The following is a 17,187-nucleotide window of genomic DNA, read 5'->3' as shown; positions in this document are numbered from 1 at the left end:
TATTTGTTGAGCATATACTATGTTTTAGGTATGATACTAGATCCTTACTTTCTTGATTCACTTATTCCTGGCAGTAACCTGGAAAGGGAGTTGCCTTTATCCTGTTACTTACATAGGAGGAAACTGAAGCCCAGAGAAGTGAGCAGGGTTCACCTCACAGCGCTTACAGGATGTGAAGCTCTGGGTTTCAATCCCACTGGCTTCAAAGCCTTCATGATATATAGCTCTCTGTTTTAGATCCTTTCTTTTGAGGAAGAAAAGGAATCAGAAAGGGACGAGGGCAGCCGGGTGGCTCAGCGGTTCAGCGCCGCCTTCAGCCCAGGGCGTGATCCTGGAGACCCAGGTTCAAGTCCCACATCGGGCTCCCTGCATGGAGCCTGCTTCTCCCTCTGCCTGTGTCTCTGCCTCTCTCTCATTCTGTGTCTCTCATGAATAAATAAATAAAATCTTAAAAAAAAAGAAGAAGAAGAAGGGACGAGAACGCCATACAGGGCACTGGGGTAGGCGCTCTCTGTAGAGACAACTTCGTGTAGGGAGAAGTCTGAGATCAGAGCAGGGAGGCAGCGGAGGGCCCTGGAGACTGGATTCTGGCCTCTCTGATGCAGCCTCAGGCAGGATTCAGCGTCTCTGGCATCAATTTATTTTTGTAAAAAAAAAAAAAAAGCGGATTTCAATTAGGAGATCCCTAACAGCCTTTCCAGCCCTAAAGTCCTGTGCCCCTCAGTATTAAAGGGCACCAGGGGCGTGCCTCTGTTGCAAGGAGCCTAACGTGGTGATGTGGTGATTCGGGGCGGCCTCCGGGGTGGTTGGGGTCCGGGGCCCCAGCGCCAGACCTGGGGGCGCCCCCTGATTGTCGAGGGTCCGGAAACAGCCCCCCGCATGGGTGTCCAAAGAAAGCTGAGCGTGCAGAGCGGCCGTCGGTCCTGGGGCTCAGGTGGCCCGCCAGGCGAGGCTCTGCAGCGCGCAGGACTCCGGCCGCTCGGGCACCCCTCCCCCTCCCCCTCCCCCTCCCCCTCCCCCTCCCCGGCCGCCGCAGGGCTGCACGCGGCGCCGCTCACCCCCCCCCCCCCCGCGGGGCGGCGGAGGGAGCGGGCGGCGGAGGCGTCTCCCGGCGCGCTGGGCGGGGGCGCTCCCACGGGCAAAGTCCGCGCGCGGCTGCTCCGCCACAGGCCCCAGGTCCCAGGTGAGTCGCGCACAGCCCCGCGGCCGTGTGCGCCCGGCTCGCACCCCTCGGTTGCGGGAGGGGAGGAGGCTGGCTGCAGCCGAGCCGGGCCGGGTGCGCCCCGACCTGAGGCTGTCGGTGTCTCCGCAGGTGCACATGGATCTCGAGGCGGGAAGGAACGGCTCGGCGCGGCGCCCCAGGAGGGCGGAGGGCGACTCTGACCTGGGCGGCAGCAGGTACCGCGCCCGCAGGCCCCACGCTCACACGCCCCCGGCGAGGCTTCAGGAGGGGGCCGGGGCTGTTGGCGCCTGGGTCTGGAGGCTCCCCGGACGGTCCTGTCCAAGGTTCCGACTTTCCTCAAGGAGTGTCACCGAGGCTCCTTTTGGAACGGATTTGGAAGAAGCAGCTGCCTTTAAAAATGCCACTTCCCCCGACTCTGTGCGGGGTGATTCGATGAATGTCTGTGCCCTGCAACATTCCTCGCATTATTAGACTCAAAACTTTTACAGATTTTACAGCATCACCTGAGTTTTCGTGCTATAGAGCATCAACACCTGCTGTTGATGGCTGCGCCTTTTGAAGACCAGTGAAGCAGAAAAACAGCAGCCACCGCGGAAGCCCCCCTCCCCCAGTTCATTCCTCTTCCTCCCGTGCTATCCCCTCCCCCACCCCCTCTCCCAGCACCTCCTTGGTGGGCATTTCTCCCTTTGGGGCAGCGAGGTGGGGAGGAGGGCCTTGGGCAGCCTCCTTCTTCTGTAACCTGCGCTCCCCAATCAGTGTTTGTTCAGATGCAAGGGGAAAACCTCCAGGCTTCGCTTGCTTGCTCCTCGCTCTCTGTGGCTGTGCTCTTGGGTTCTCAGGGGCCCTTGGTAGCCGCACTTCACAGGCCTTGGTAGGGGCAGAAATGACCAGTCAACAGTGTGTGATTTTTGTTTCCTCTTTCAGTGTGGGAATAGTGAATCATTTTCGCCTTTAGCCTCACATAGTTTCTGAGGCTGTTCCGGTCTCTGAGTTCATGCCAGGCCATCCAGAACTAATTGACCTATGTCATCAAGTAATCACCCAGAGGAACACATTTGTCAGGTTCTGTAGTGTGTCCTCAAGCTGCAAGGGGCCTGAGTAACCAACTGAAAATATGCCTGTCTCATGTTTAAGAGTCTCATGCTCTACCGACTGAGCTAGCCGGGCACCTTTGTCTCATGTTTAAACTAAAGAATTATTTTAGTCTGTTAACTTCTTCATACCGTGATACTGCCTTATTCCTTCTAAAGATGGGTGGTATTCATTCATAGAAAATTTAGTTTGCCAAATAGAATTAGAAAACAGATGGATGGTATTATTTCTACCAGAAAAAAAAATGGTTTTCATCAGCTGGGACTGACTGTGAATCTATAAATAGATGGCATTTTTATGAAGGCTATTTATGTATTGCACTGGCTGAACATTTGATGAGTGCACAAAGGAGCTATCCCTGCAAAAGATGCAGTAATCCTCCAGAACCCAAAGGAGTTCTCAGAAGTGAAGTCCACAGCCTTGTATTGGAAACACCAGAGTACAGTTCAGAACAGAAATACAGAAAGTTAATAGTAGTAGGTTAAGACCATAGGATTATGAGAGTACATGTTGAGACTAATTTTTATTTTTTAAAAAAGCACATGAAGCTTATTCATTCCAAGGAAGTCAAGGTCACTTCAGTTATTTGGGGCAAATGGCAAGTTAGTTATATGCTAGTTCCATTCTTACTGCTATATTGCCTGTAGCACCTTCTTTTGAACATATTTAGTGGCAGATGTCTGTCCTTTGATTTTAACAAATGTTCTAAATAATTTGGGGTCAAGTCTTATGAACAAAACTTCATCACATACCTAAACTAAATAATTAACAAATGAAGCTAAATAAGAGCATTTAGGGTTAAAAAATTCTCTACCCTCGTGGAGTTTACATTATTGTATGGAGGACAGACATAAATAATACTGCAAAATAAGTAAGCTACAGCAAATGTTAGAAGATGATGAATACTATGGAAAATATTAAGGCTAAGGAAATCAGGAGTGCAAGGAGGAAGTAGTTTGCAATTTTCAATAGGTGGTTAAGATAGGTCCTAATAGGAAGACAGTACTTGAGCAAAGACTGGAAAAGCATGAGAAGAGAGAGCTGTGTGGGTGCCTGAGGGGACAGCATTCCTAGCAGAGGTATCTGACAATATAAAGACCCTGCTATGGAGATGTGTTTGGTGTGCTCACAGAACAGTAACAGCAGAGAGGTCAGGGTGGCTTGAAGCAAAGCAAACAGGAATAGGAGTAAGAAATGTGGTCAGAGAGATAACAAGGAGACCGATCATATAGGGGCCAAAATCCAATGTAAGAATTTTGGCTTTTACTCTGAGAAAAATGGGAGCCATTGTAGGCTTTTGAGCAGAGGAGTAGCATAATATGACTTGAGCTTGTACATGATTGTATGGGTGCTGTGTTGAAGGTAAACTGAAGTTGGCATAATTGAAAATACAGAGACTAGGCAGCTATTCTCCCAGGCTCTTGGGATAGCAGTAAAAGTGATGAGTAGTGGTTGAATTCTAGATATATTGTGAATGTTGAGTCAACACGATTTCCTGACACCACTCCTACAGTCCTTCAGAACAGTAGACTTTACCCTATTTTTAGAACAATATATATATTTTTAGCAATAGAATAATTTAATTGGCAGATATTAACCTATGTATTTTCTTTCTGTGTGTGAGCTCTGCAAGGAAGGCAACCATCTCTCGTTAATCCAGATATCCTTGCAGTACCTTGGACAGTTACCTTGGCACCCGGTGATTGCCTTGCCATATTTGTTAAATTAGATAATTTGGACAATTTGTAGGTATCACTGTTTCATATTTGAAAATATTATAGCAGTTGGATGTGATAACTACTCAAGTTTATATTCAATTGGCTATGAAACATTTGGTAACAGTCTTAAATTCAAACAAGTATGTTTCTTTACAGCTACCAAGACAAGAAAAAAATGAAGAGAACGAAGCTGATTGGATCATTAACTTTGGTAAGCTGTGAAATATTAAATATGAATAATTATTGTTTTCATTCAAATCTGGTGTCTTGAAACAATAGTTATGGAGTCAGTACTTTAAGATTGTCTTAGGTTGACGTCTTGTAGTCAATGGACCACATTCTCAAAGTGGATGATAAAAGAGGTAGGGGATAGGCGAGCAGAGTAGAGCAGAGCTAGGACTTGTATTCATAGCACCTCACAAAATAACCAATCTCAGGAAAACACATCTTTATATTTATTTCTCTCTCTCACACACACATACACACACTACCACCATCACACCCTCCACTCACCCAATTTTGCTTAAAATAAGCTTTCATATAAAGAAAGTGATTATTAATTACAGAAATTTGGAAATAAGACATCTATGTTCACATTTGACTTCAAAGTAAATTGACTAAATATGGAAAAACTATTAGAGATCCTGACTATGTTTGACACAATCGTAAGTCGATTCTGACTATGTACCACAATCTGCTGGTACAAGCCAAGCCAACATATTTTTTGGAAGAAATCTAATCTGTTTTTCATTTGTAATATGCCTCAGAGAGGTGGCCCAAGAAGATGTTTGCCTACTTTGAGTGAGTACGATTGATTTCGAACTATGACAGCCATTATTCTGTAGCAAAGAAGTTGGTATTAATTGGCACGTCAGCTGAAATAGCCAGCTTTGTAAGTAAATGGATGAAAAGACACCAAAACATCCTCAGTCTCAAGTACTGCTGCACATTTCTCATGTCACCACACCACCACATTTCATTCTCTTCTTCCTTATTGTGTGTTTATTTGAAAGTGTCAGAGTTAAAAAATCAATGCTTTAGAGAACAAATTATAAAACTAAATCTCTTTGGAATGCACATATTTTAAATCTGCCTCCTATAGCAAATAAGACACCACAAACCTTGAGACAGAAACTTAATATGTTTAATCTGAACTTAAAATTTAAATTGAATTGAAATATAATCTTTTTTTAAAAAAAGAAATATAATCTTTTACGCTTCTGAATAGATATTTTTACTCCTGAGATGGGTTCAGGACAAACCTGTTCCTAACAAGAATTAGAAATTCATTGTTTTGTTGAAAATCATTTAAAACAAATTTAAATTTGCTTAGGATATTGCTGTGAAATTCTTATATTTTTAAATTTAAGCTTGGAGACAATGAAATTTTATTTAAGTAGCATGAAAAGCACTTAACATGATCCTCAATTTTATGTAAATGCTCACTATTGAGAACATGACATACTGACCTGATCCTGTGCTTGTATCTGTGGCCAGTAGACCCAAGTGCTCTATCTCCCTTCCCTCAGAGCCACTGAACCCTGGGAACACGAGTCCATTTTGTAGCAATTTTAGGGACACTTCTCCATTAGCTCTTGACTTTACCCACTTCCCTTGTTCTGCTCCAAGCTCTACCTGGCTTCTGACTCTTTGCCTCTTTTGGTGCACTTGCTTGCCCTGTATGTTTGAGGATGGAATTTGGCCTCTCCATACTGAACTTCTGGAACTCTGTGAGAACAGTTTGCACACCCCTCCTTCCCACTCAGTGTGTCTGACCTCAGACTGCCCTAGCCTGTTGCCTCTGTTTGACTCACCCTCAGTTCTCAAAGATCCCACTCTGCCAAACCTGACTCATCACTCAGTCTCCTGATGACTATGTCTCATCCCCCAAAGGGGGCAGGGTGAGGGAAATGGGTAGAAGGAAAACATTTAAAAGAGGGGACAGGGTGACGGTGGGGTGGGGGTGGGCAATGGCTGGCTCAGTTGGTTAAGTGTCTGCCTTTGGCTCAAATCATGATCTCAGGATCCTGGAATGGAGCCCTGCATCAGGCTCCTTGCTCTGTGGGGAGTCTGCTTCTACTTTTCCAGCTTTGCTCCCTCTCCCTCTCCCTCTCTCTCTCACTCAAATAAAAAAAAAAATCTTTTAAAAAAAGGAATAAATAAAAAAGGGGGATGCAAAGGACAGAGGGGAAGGTATAGAAATGGAAATATAAGAGAAGATAGATGTAATTTAGAAGACAGAAGAAGAAAGAAGACAGAGAGAGCCATAGAATGATCAATCAAAAATGTGAAGAAAAAGTGAGAAGTTAGGGCTAAAAAGACAGTGAGGGACAAAGCCTTTGGAATACTATGGCATTGATTGGCTGGTTAGTTCTTGGGTACTGTATGTGTCACTGTAACAACTGGTGTCAGCCTTCTAAGTGCTAGTACTAAGTACACTCTACATTGATAGTACTAAGTCCAAGACAGTTGGTGTGGCCCACCAGGCCTTTTATACCTCTTTCTAATCTTATCTTCCACACTGTGCGCTTCAGGACTTCCACTGCATGGAGTTACCTGAGTGCTGCATGTGGTCTCTAGGCACCTTGCTGTGCAAAGCCGAAACACCTCCACTTTATCAGGACTCTGCATTTCTTCTTCAGCGACTTCTCCCTTATCTTCCAGATTCTGCAGTGAGCATTTTCTCCTTAAGTATGTCTTCCCTAAAGTACACATGTAGGCACTCCATAATGTTTTTTCATTTCACGTCTGAACTGCCTTTTCAAAGCTAACTTAAACCTCCTAAAGGGAACCTATCCATAAGACTCAGGGGATCTGTTTCCTCCCTATTTGTAATTCTCCCTCTGAAATATTTTGAATGTTGTTTTAAAGGATGTGATGTGTAGGTGCATGTGTGTGTACTTAATGTTTACTCCAGCTGTTTTTAGCTCTAAGTAGCTCTAGAAGATCCAACAGTATTTCTTAATAGAACTAAACTTTAATCCTCTCTGGTTATATTGATGTCATTCAACCAAAGAAGATACTGATGAAATGGAATCAGATTGATTTCTTCACAGGATATAAAATAAATAGAATCACAAAATTAATCTGTCAATAATTTGGGTTGAAATCCTCCTTCTTCCCTATTACATTCATCTGCAACTACTGACCTTAAATAAAAAGTACTGACCTTAAATAAAGAGTACTGACCTTAGGGGCGCCTGGGTAGTATAGTCCGTTAAGTGTCTGACTGTTGGTTTCGGCTCAGGTCATGACTTCAGGGTCCTGGGATTGAGCCCAACATCCAACTCCACACTCAGTGGAGAGTCTGCTTGAGGATTCTCTCTCTCCCTCTGCCTCTCCCCACTGCTCACTCTCACTTGCTTGCTCTCTGTCTTTAAACTAAATAGGGTGGCTATTTGCTCAATGGTTGAGCATCTGTCTTTGGCTCAGGGTGTTGATCCCTGGGTCCTGGGATCTAGTTCCAAGTCTTATGGATAGGTTCCCTTTAGGAGGTTTAAGTTAGCTTTGAAAAGGCAGTTCAGACGTGAAATGAAAAAACATTATGGAGTGCCTACATGTGTACTTTAGGGAAGACATACTTAAGGAGAAAATGCTCACTGCAGAATCTGGAAGATAAGGGAGAAGTCGCTGAAGAAGAAATGCAGAGTCCTGATAAAGTGGAGGTGTTTCGGCTTTGCACAGCAAGGTGCCTAGAGACCACATGCAGGCTCCCTGTGGGGAGCCTGCTTTTCCCTCTGCCTATGTCTCTGCCTCTCTCTGTGTCTTTCATGAATAAATAAATAAAATCTTAAAAAAATAAAATAAATAGATAAATCTTTTTTAAAAAGTACTGACATTAAATAAAAATCCAAAAAACATATAGTTTTGGGGAAGGAAAAATTCTTTCCCATGAAGTATTTTTTTATTTCCTTTTTTTTATTTTTTAGTTTAGATATTCTGACTGGCAGGATAAATTATTGATGTCCCTGGGCACTATCATGGCCATAGCTCATGGATCAGGTCTCCCCCTCATGATGATCGTTTTTGGACAAATGACTGACAAATTTGTGGATACTGCAGGAAACTTCTCCTTTCCAGGTAAGCATTTGTCTATTTTTTTAAAACATCCATTGTACTCTTTAAACTGGATGAAAGATTAGAAGTTGATTTTGCTATTCCTCATCTACTTGTTTAATGGTTTGCACTTCTAGATGACTCCAGATATAAGAAGTTATAAAATTATCAGAAAATTCCTCAAATACTCATTTATATTTCAACAAATAGGTATATTTGTTTGACTTTTAAGACAGAATGAGGAAATATACAGGAAGCTCTGCATCTAAATAAAGCAGGGAAGTCCCTCTACTTGAGGACGGTGGAACCATACTTGAATATGTCTGTGCAATGTCCATCTCTTTGGTGATGACTAACACATCTGAAAAGACCCCAGTTAGCATGGCAGTACTTCTCAGCTATCCTCAGCCTGTAAATCTGTTTCTTGTTTTCTTTCTATTTTCTCTCCTTCCACCCCTTTTGTTAAAAGTATATTCATTTTCTGTGTCTAATTTGTGGATCAACCAGGTTGACTGGAACTTGGTATAACACTTCATTAAAGAGTCGGTGTTTTCAGTATGAGAATGATGTGTTTTGAAACTCACACAGAGGAGTGTAATTACTGAAGAGCCAGAGGAGTCCCATAAGTTAATGTCCTCTGTAAGAGGGTCTGTGGCAAGAGCACTGGAGTCAGGTTCCAGTGGACAGTTATGTTCATATTAGTCAGATTAAACACAGAAGGGAAGATTTTGGTGCTTTCTACCAGACCTGATGGCCTAGTTCCTCCCAAGAGACCTTGTGGGTATAAGGCTGGAGAAGATGAAGTGAAGTTTTATTGGTACACAGATGGTGAAATATAAGGGAAAAAAACTGATAAAGGAAAGGCAGCCTACAGAGCAGATATTTGAGAAAAAGTGGACTCTATCATTTAGATCAATAAGGGTTTTCAATGTCTACTGATTGAGAGCTACATGTTTGGTTAGCATTGTAGAGCTTAAGTGTAATTACCTAAGAGAGTATGATTGCTTGATTCAGCAATAGGGTCTGTTTACATAAATATTAATATCTTTTAGAAATCCAGTAAATGTGCCTTTTTTTCAAAATGATTTTTATCTATTTGAGAGAGAGAGAGAGATCAGGTGTGGGGAGGGAGAGAAGCAAGCAGACTCTTCACTGAATGCGAGCCTGAAGCAGGGCTTGCTCTCATGACCCTGAGATCATGACCTGAGCTGAAATCAGGAATAAAATTAACTGACTGAGCCACCCAGGTGTCTTGTCTTTTGGATAATTAAAACAAGATCCTACAAAAACACAATTTATGTTCTAATACTATTGTTTCTGAGAAGAACCTCTTTCTTATAAAATAATAATAATGGTAATTTATCACATTTATTATCTGGTAGGTCCTATTTCACTTAACCTTCATAAAACCAATCCTACACAGCAGGTAATATTATCCTCTGTGACATATGAGGAACGTGAGGCTTGGAGAGGATAAAGACCTTGTCCCGAGTTACACAGTTGGTGGGGGTCAGGACAGAGTTCAAACCCAGGCCTTTCTGCTATCCAAACAATGCTCAGGACTATAGACATTATACTCCCAATGTAAATGATTATGTTTTCTCTTAAAAACAAAAATGAGGGGAGGGGCGCCTGCGTGGTGCAGTCGGTTGTGTCTGCCTTCAGCTCAGGTCCTGGGATAGAGCCTGGTGTCAGGTACCTTGCTCAAGGGGGAACTGCCTCTGCCCCTCCCCCTGCTTGTGTGCTCTTTTCCTTTCTCACTTGCTTGCTCTCTTAAATAAATAAATAACATCTTTTAAGAACACACACACACAAAATGGGTTTGGAAGATTTAAATAGATTACTTTGCTTGACCAGTGACCAAAATTTTATCACAAACACTATAAAGGTAAAATTGGAGCAAGATAGGATAATTTAAAAAGTCTTTAAGGGAATAAGGGGCAGGGATTTTCTATTTGTTTTCCTTTTACTTCTTAGAAGATCTTTAGCTCTATTATGTGTTTACATATATAGCAGGATAATCCATATATATATGGATTTGGACATGTCAATCAAAATTAATTTCAATTTAGGGTTAAAAAATAGATTAAGGGATGAATGGCTAAACAAAAGGAAGGCAATCCTAACATGCTACGACATGCATAAACCTTGAATAAGTCAGTCACGAAAGAGACAAATACTGTATGACTCCACCTATATAAAGTATCTGAAGTAGTCAAATTCACAGAAGTAGAAAGTAGAATAGAGGCTGCCAGGGCTGGGGGGAGGGGAAAATAGGAAGTTGCTGTTTGATGGGCATAGAGTTTCAGTTTTACAAGATGAAAAAGTTCTGGAGATTGTACAACAGTGTGACTATACTTAACACTACTGAACTGTACACTTTAAAGTGGTTAAGATGGTAAATGTTATTTTTCAACTAAAATTGTTTTAATTAGGTTAAATAATGTCACACACTTAGCACAGAAGAGCTAGCATTTGGACCAATTTTATGAGTCTTGTTTTTTTTTTTACTAACACCAAAATAATTCCACACGTTTCTTATTTGGAACAGTGTGTTTCTAATTATGCAACCAAATAGCTTTGAAGCTGGGCATGGCAGATGAGTATCATGTTCTGTGTGCCCAGGGCCAAATCCAAGGTCTCTCTGGGGAATGGCACGAACAAGTCACTTACAAACCTGTGATTGCTGGATCAATAAACTCACCAGAGTTGCCAACTCAGTTTCTGTAACCTCCAGATGAAATTACCATTGGTTTTCTATAGCTACATTTGTCATTAGGCCTATAGGCTTAGAGGATTTGTGATGGGAAGTCCCTCAAATGTTACTAATTTCCAATGTCCACTCTTTAGTAGTTTGTAAAGATAATATTGTCATACCTCTTTGGAGAAAGGGAAATCTTTAAATTTCCTACTCAGTCTAAAACCAGAGAGCTCACTGGTATGTAAAGAATTGTAGAGTTTAGCAAAAAGCATGAAAGTTGAGAGAATATCAGGTACTTAGCTGTTACTTAGCCTGAGCAGAGCTCACTTGCTCATCTTGTAGAGATGATGCTTATTCAAAGTCTGTTTTTTAGAATTGTTAGGCTCTTGGACAGCTACACTTAATGGGAGCCAAATAGGGGATGTTAAAAGAAAAAAAAAGGTTTAAATTCCAAGAGGGCTTGACAGTAAATGATTGTGAACAGAGCACATCCTTGTCAACAGCATAAAGCTACTTGGTGGCAAAGTTTGTTCTCTCACAATGAAACAGTTGTACAGAAACTATGCACATTTGGGATCTCTGGGTGGCGCAGCGGTTTAGCGCCTGCCTTTGGCCCGGGGCGTGATCCTGGAGACCTGGGATCGAATCCCACGTCAGGCTCCCGGTGCATGGAGCCTGCTTCTCCCTCTGCCTGTGTCTCTGCCTCTCTCTCTCTCTCTCTCTGTGTGACTATCATAAATAAATAAAAATTAAAAAAAAAAAAAAAAAAAAAAAAAAAAAAACTATGCACATTCTACATCTAAAACTTCAAGGACAGACTCAGAGGAGACATTTTTTTTTATGCAGAGTATCAGGAACTTGATCTATTTCATGTCAAGTCTATGTGACTGTAATATCTAGAAAATTCTGTAGAGAGATCAATACACCCTGCATGCCTTTGCATTGCTACATGATTGAGAGGAAGAGCCATATTGGAGACCCTGGTTACCTTAACTAACTACATATACGGCCTGTGTTACCTGAACAAACACTCTTTATTTTGTGCTGTACATTTCCATGAGATAAGAGAAGTTCTAGGTGGAATTAAGGAAAGCAGACATTGGTCTGAGACTTAAAAATGACAGGACTCTCTGTGTCATGTATCCCTAGGTAATACCTAAGATAGGCAGTTACTTAGGCCCTTCACTTACCAGCTGTATGACCTTGGGCAAGTTACTTAACCTTTGTAATTCTTACTGTGCTTATCTTTAAAAAGTTATCGAAGACTTACTGATAGAATTAAATGAGATGATTTATGTAAAGCATCTGGAATGTAGTAAATGATCAATAAATATTGGGGAGAATTAGCTGTAAAAACTTGGAAATGAAACAACCACTCTAAAATTCTGTTTCTTCATCCATAAAAGGAATGGATTTTATGGAAGCTCTCTAAAATGAAGAGGCAGCTTCAAGAATTCTCCATTTCCTTGTTCTGGGAAGCATTCAGGTAGACCAGAGTGAGACTTCTCCATCCTAGCACATTAGAATCAAGTGAGGATACTTTTAAGAAATGTGATTCTCTAGACTCAGCCGAAAGTTCTGATTTAACTGTTCTTGCATGGGAGCCTGGGCAGGTGTATTTTTTCAAGCTCTACATGTGAGTCTAACAGGCAAAATAGCATTGAGAACCCCTGAACCAGATAACTTAGTGATTGTTTATGAGACTGAGCTATAATAAGTAGCATCTGAGAAGACCAGGCCTTGGCCCTTTCAAATCTAGAGTCCCATAGATTTCTAAGCCTAGAATTCAAGATCTAGGACCCCATAAGATGTCCAGATCTAGAGTCCCATGAGATTTCCTGATCTAGAACTCCACATCTAGAGTCCCATGATTTTTCTGAGGACACATCTGACTTATGTTAGTCCTTGGGCAGTAGAAGCTCTCCTAGGAGCCCCTGGGTTACTAACTCAGACCTGGATTGCCATTCTTTGCTTGGACTCTGAGGAAGGAGCATTTCAGATTTTCAATGTCCGTAGATTCTTATTTCCTAGGAGGAAAGATCAGTCTGAGTTATAATCATTGAGAGAATTGGAACATTTGAGGTAGGCATTGAAGGAGAGCAAAATTCGTTTCAGATTCTGCCTGATTTTTAAGTTCTGAGGGAAAACTAGCACTGTACACATATATGTCGAGTTTTCTCAAGATTTGAACAATGATTTCCACCATTACCAAGGTTTAGGGAGCTTGTCTGCCTCTAATTCCAAATACCATTCCCATTTGGCATCTCAAAGCTGCCATATTTAAGAACTCAGGGAAGAATTGAGCATATACAACTGACCTGATAAAAACAGAAGTAAAATAGGATCTGATAGCTGATGGAGAGCTAGATTAATAAGTGGAAACACTCTACTGTGAACATCAGCAGAAGTTACAGTTTTGAGGGAGAAATTATGCCACAGGCAGGGCCACCTGCTGGGTAATTAATCCTGACAGTAGTTTAAGTCGTAAATACATCTTGACCTTAGCCCACTTTAGAAGAAGATAAAGAAGATACACCACAACCATAATACATGACTACTGGGTTATCTACATGTGATAAGTGAACAAAGACTAACTTCTGTCCTAGCATCATAGTAAATGGGAATTACCTATGCTGGTATGTTTTCTCAACAAATGCTGTGGTGATATTTTGTCCTATTATTTTGACATGGGCTGTTTCCTTTATATTTTTTCACTTTGTGTTTTTTTATTTTTTAAAAATATTTTATTTATTTATTTGAGAGAGAGAGTGAGCGGAGGGGCCAAAGGGAGAGGGAGGAGCAGACTCCTCGCTGAGCAGGTTGCCTTATGCAGTGCGGGTGAAGGAGGGCTCCATCCCAGGGCCCCAGAATCATGAACTGATTCAAAGGTAGATGTGTAACTGAGCCACCCATGTGCCCCTTTGTGTTTTTTAAAAAGTGAAAAGAAGTCATTACCACATGTAACAATTAGTGTAGTATGAAGCTAGAAGCTCTATGTATAGTGTTAGGACCCTCAGCCTACTTGCTAACTGTGTGACTTTGGAGAAGTTACTTTATCACTCTGTGCTTCAATTTCCTCATCTGTGAAATGAGGATTCTTTTTAAAAAAAAACATATTTAATTTATTTATTCATGAGAGACACAGAGAGAGAGTCAGAGACACAGGCAGAGGGAAAAGCAGGGTCCACACAGGGAGCCCGATACAGGACTCGATCCCGGGACCCTAGGATCATGCCCTGGGACCAAGGCAGGTGCTAAACCACTGAGCCACCCAGAGATCCCCAGAAATGGGGATTCTTAAAACAGTCCTACCCCATAGGGTTGTGATAAAAATCAAATGAATGAATACATGTAAGTTGTTCAGAACAGAACCTGGCAGATAATAAATACTAAATACATGCTAGCTTTTATTAAAACAGGAATGACACATAGGCATTTTTATCAAATTAGTTCAAATTAATAGACAATATATTTCCTTCCAATAAATACTGCTTTAAAAATACCAGAATACAGTTTTGCCAGCAAACAGGGTGTGGAATGCACATGATGACAAATTGTCAGTGATCCACTGTTTCATCTTTTTTTTTTTTTTTAAGATTTTATTTATTTATTCATGAGAGGCACACAGAGAGAGAAAGAGGCAGAGACACAGGCAGAGGGAGAAGCAGGCTCCAAGCAGGGAGCCCGACGTGGGACTCGATCCCAGGTCTCCAGGATCACACCCCGGGCTGCAGGTGGCGCTAAACCGCTGCGCCACCGGGGCTGCCCCACTGTTTCATCTTTAAATAACTCACTTATCTTCCTTGTCTCTAATCTTCTCTCCTTTACAATGCATGTAAGTCAGACTTTCTATTCCTCATGTTAAAAGGAAGCATGTAGGGAAAACACACATATATTAAAATAAAATGAACAGAAACAATTATCTGTAAAGTGCTTTTAACCATAAGAAAAGCGCCTCTTACATCTTGTATTTCTATTGAGACTATTACCATTTCTTTTTTCCTCCTCTGCCTTGTATATGCTCTGTATGCCCTCCATCAGCTCCTCTCTGCTGCCTTAGGAAGCTGCTTTGCTAAAGGCCTGAGACTGCCAGGGTCAGGGATGAACCTAGTGGGGCTATCTCTCTCCATCCTGGACCTGGATGTTCTCCACCTAAACCCTTGGACTTTTTATTGGAGTAAAGTGAAAAGAATTCATTGATGTTGAAAGGAAAAAAAAGATTCTGAAAACCTAGTAACACCTATTAATAGTTCAGCCTTTCAAAAATGTCTTATTTTTGTTTTGTTTTGTTTTCGTTTAGTGAATTTTTCATTATCAATGCTAAATCCAGGCAGAATTCTGGAAGAAGAAATGACTAGGTAATTGACTAATACATATATATATTTGTAGGTATTATACATATAAATATACGTATTTTATATGTAAATATTTATGATGTACTTTTGGAAATGTTTTATTTGAGAATAATTGCAAACTTACAGAGAATTATAAGAATATACAAAGATCTCTGTATAGTCTTAACCTTTTATTATATTCTTTGAACCATTGTTATAATTTTTTTAAGATTTATTTATTTTAGAGGTGGGGGTGGGGAGAGAGAGCGTGAGCAGGGTATGGGCAGAGGGAGAGGTAGAGGGAGAGAGAGAATCTCAAGTAGACTCTGTGCTGAGCATGAAGCCTGACTGGGGCTCCATCCCAGGACCCTGAGATCATGACCTGAGCCTAAACTGAGTCAGCAGCCTAATGGACTGAGCCACCCGGGGTCCCCTGACCTATTCCTATCACTTACACCTACCTCCCTCACCTTTGGCATCTGAAGTAACTATCATACATCATCATGGCCCTTTACTCATAAATACTCAATATGTTGCCTCAGCATAGGATACTCTCTTCATAACCACAGCACAGTTACCAATTTCAATAAATTTGATATTGAGACAGTGCTTTGATCTAATCTACCATCTGTATTCCAATTTTGTCAGTTGATCCAATAATATGCTTTGTGGCATTTCCCCTTCCTTCAGCCTTCTTAATAGAAATCTCAAAAGCCTGTAACATAATGTATGTATGTTTACTTATCAATTAATGTTGCTGATTTAAGCAAGCTCTATCTGTATGCTCCTGCAGGCCTTGGTAAAATTATATAAAATGTCTTTGAAAGTATCAAAACTGAGTAAGGATACAGACTTTGCTCTAATTTACCTAAGACATTACTCAAAGTTAGTTTGAATTTATGACATTTTTAGCATACTATTAAATTTTTTTTTAATTCTGCTGAAGAAAAAGAGGATTTGTTTGGTTTTTGTGTGTGTGAGGGGGTTCTTTCTACAAACAATACAAGAAAATTTACTCTAAGAACTGTTTCACATGCTTGATCTTATTCCTATGCTTGTAATATGTGAATAGTAATGAACTTTTTCAATACAATAAGATATGCAAGTCTAGGATCTTAATTATAAAAGAAGAATCACAATGTATGTACAAATGGTCATTATCAGTTTTTAGATGATTCATTAACACCATTATTTTTTGCAGTTAACCACAAAAAAGTACCTGTCTTCTTTGGCTAATAATTCAAGTAAATGGATTTGCCATCATCCTCTTATAATTTAAGAAAAGAGAAAAAAATTTTAATGGGTATTTGTTATGATGTCCTACACAATCTAAACGATTTCAATAAACTTAATTCCCAATTCTGAAAATTCTTCCTGAAAGAGATGAATAAAGAACAATATTTAAAAGAAACTTTCTAATTACTTCCAGGTATGCATATTATTACTCAGGGTTAGGTGCTGGAGTTCTCGTTGCTGCCTATATACAAGTTTCATTTTGGACTCTGGCAGCCGGCCGACAGATCAGGAAAATTAGACAGGAGTTTTTTCATGCTATTCTACGACAAGAAATAGGCTGGTTTGATGTCAATGACACCACTGAACTTAACACACGGTTAACAGAGTAAGTGTATCATTTATGTCATACTTTTGTAATGAAATTAACCACTAACTATATGAAAATTTGTCATGGTTAGATTTTAAATTTAAAAAATTACTAAATGAAACATTTGATATGTATTGGGAATAGATCATCCGACAGCCATTTCTAGCGTTTACAGCCTGTGCCACCATGTATTTTCCTTATCTGTTAGTTTTTTTCTCCTCAGTGATTTAGTTGGTTAATTTGAAACTGAGCTCACATCTTATATTTGTTTACCTCTCTGTGGAGCTTAGTACAGGTCCTGACTATGATCCTGATGTTATACATTCAATTAAGATGGTTGAATGAATGAGTAAATGTGTGAATGAAGGCACAGTGAGATTTGTCTTAGTAATTGTTGGCTCTTCACTTATTTAACAAATATTTGAGGGCCTATTTATTATACACGATTCTAGATGTTTATGATATACCAGTGAACAAGACAAAGATCTCTGTCCCCAAGT

General features: G+C 40.7%; 1 protein-coding gene across 3 annotated transcripts in view; it reads left to right on the top strand.

The window, feature by feature from the left end:
- The first annotated feature begins 1,107 nt into the window (after positions 1–1,107).
- ABCB4 (ATP binding cassette subfamily B member 4) overlaps positions 1,108–17,187 on the top strand; it is a 72,291-nt gene continuing 56,211 nt past the window's right edge. For 2 of the 3 annotated variants that reach the window (XM_041727714.1, XM_041727713.1), the window contains exons 1-2: positions 7,938–8,073; positions 16,514–16,705. Coding sequence is in view for 1 of the 3 variants with exons in the window: in XM_041727712.1 (XP_041583646.1) it covers positions 1,319–1,398; positions 4,150–4,204; positions 7,923–8,073; positions 15,051–15,108; positions 16,514–16,705 (536 nt within the window). In the remaining 2 variants the exon portion in view is untranslated. Of the gene's footprint in view, positions 1,184–1,312; positions 1,399–4,149; positions 4,205–7,922; positions 8,074–15,050; positions 15,109–16,513; positions 16,706–17,187 lie in introns of those variants that run through there. The other variant, XM_041727712.1, reaches the window with a different exon arrangement.

The sequence above is a fragment of the Vulpes lagopus genome, chromosome 13, assembly GCF_018345385.1.
Source record: "Vulpes lagopus strain Blue_001 chromosome 13, ASM1834538v1, whole genome shotgun sequence".
Classification (NCBI taxonomy): Eukaryota; Metazoa; Chordata; class Mammalia; order Carnivora; family Canidae; genus Vulpes; species Vulpes lagopus.
The sequence above is the reverse complement of the archived record's forward strand: the minus strand, read 5'-3'. Positions and strand labels throughout refer to the sequence as shown.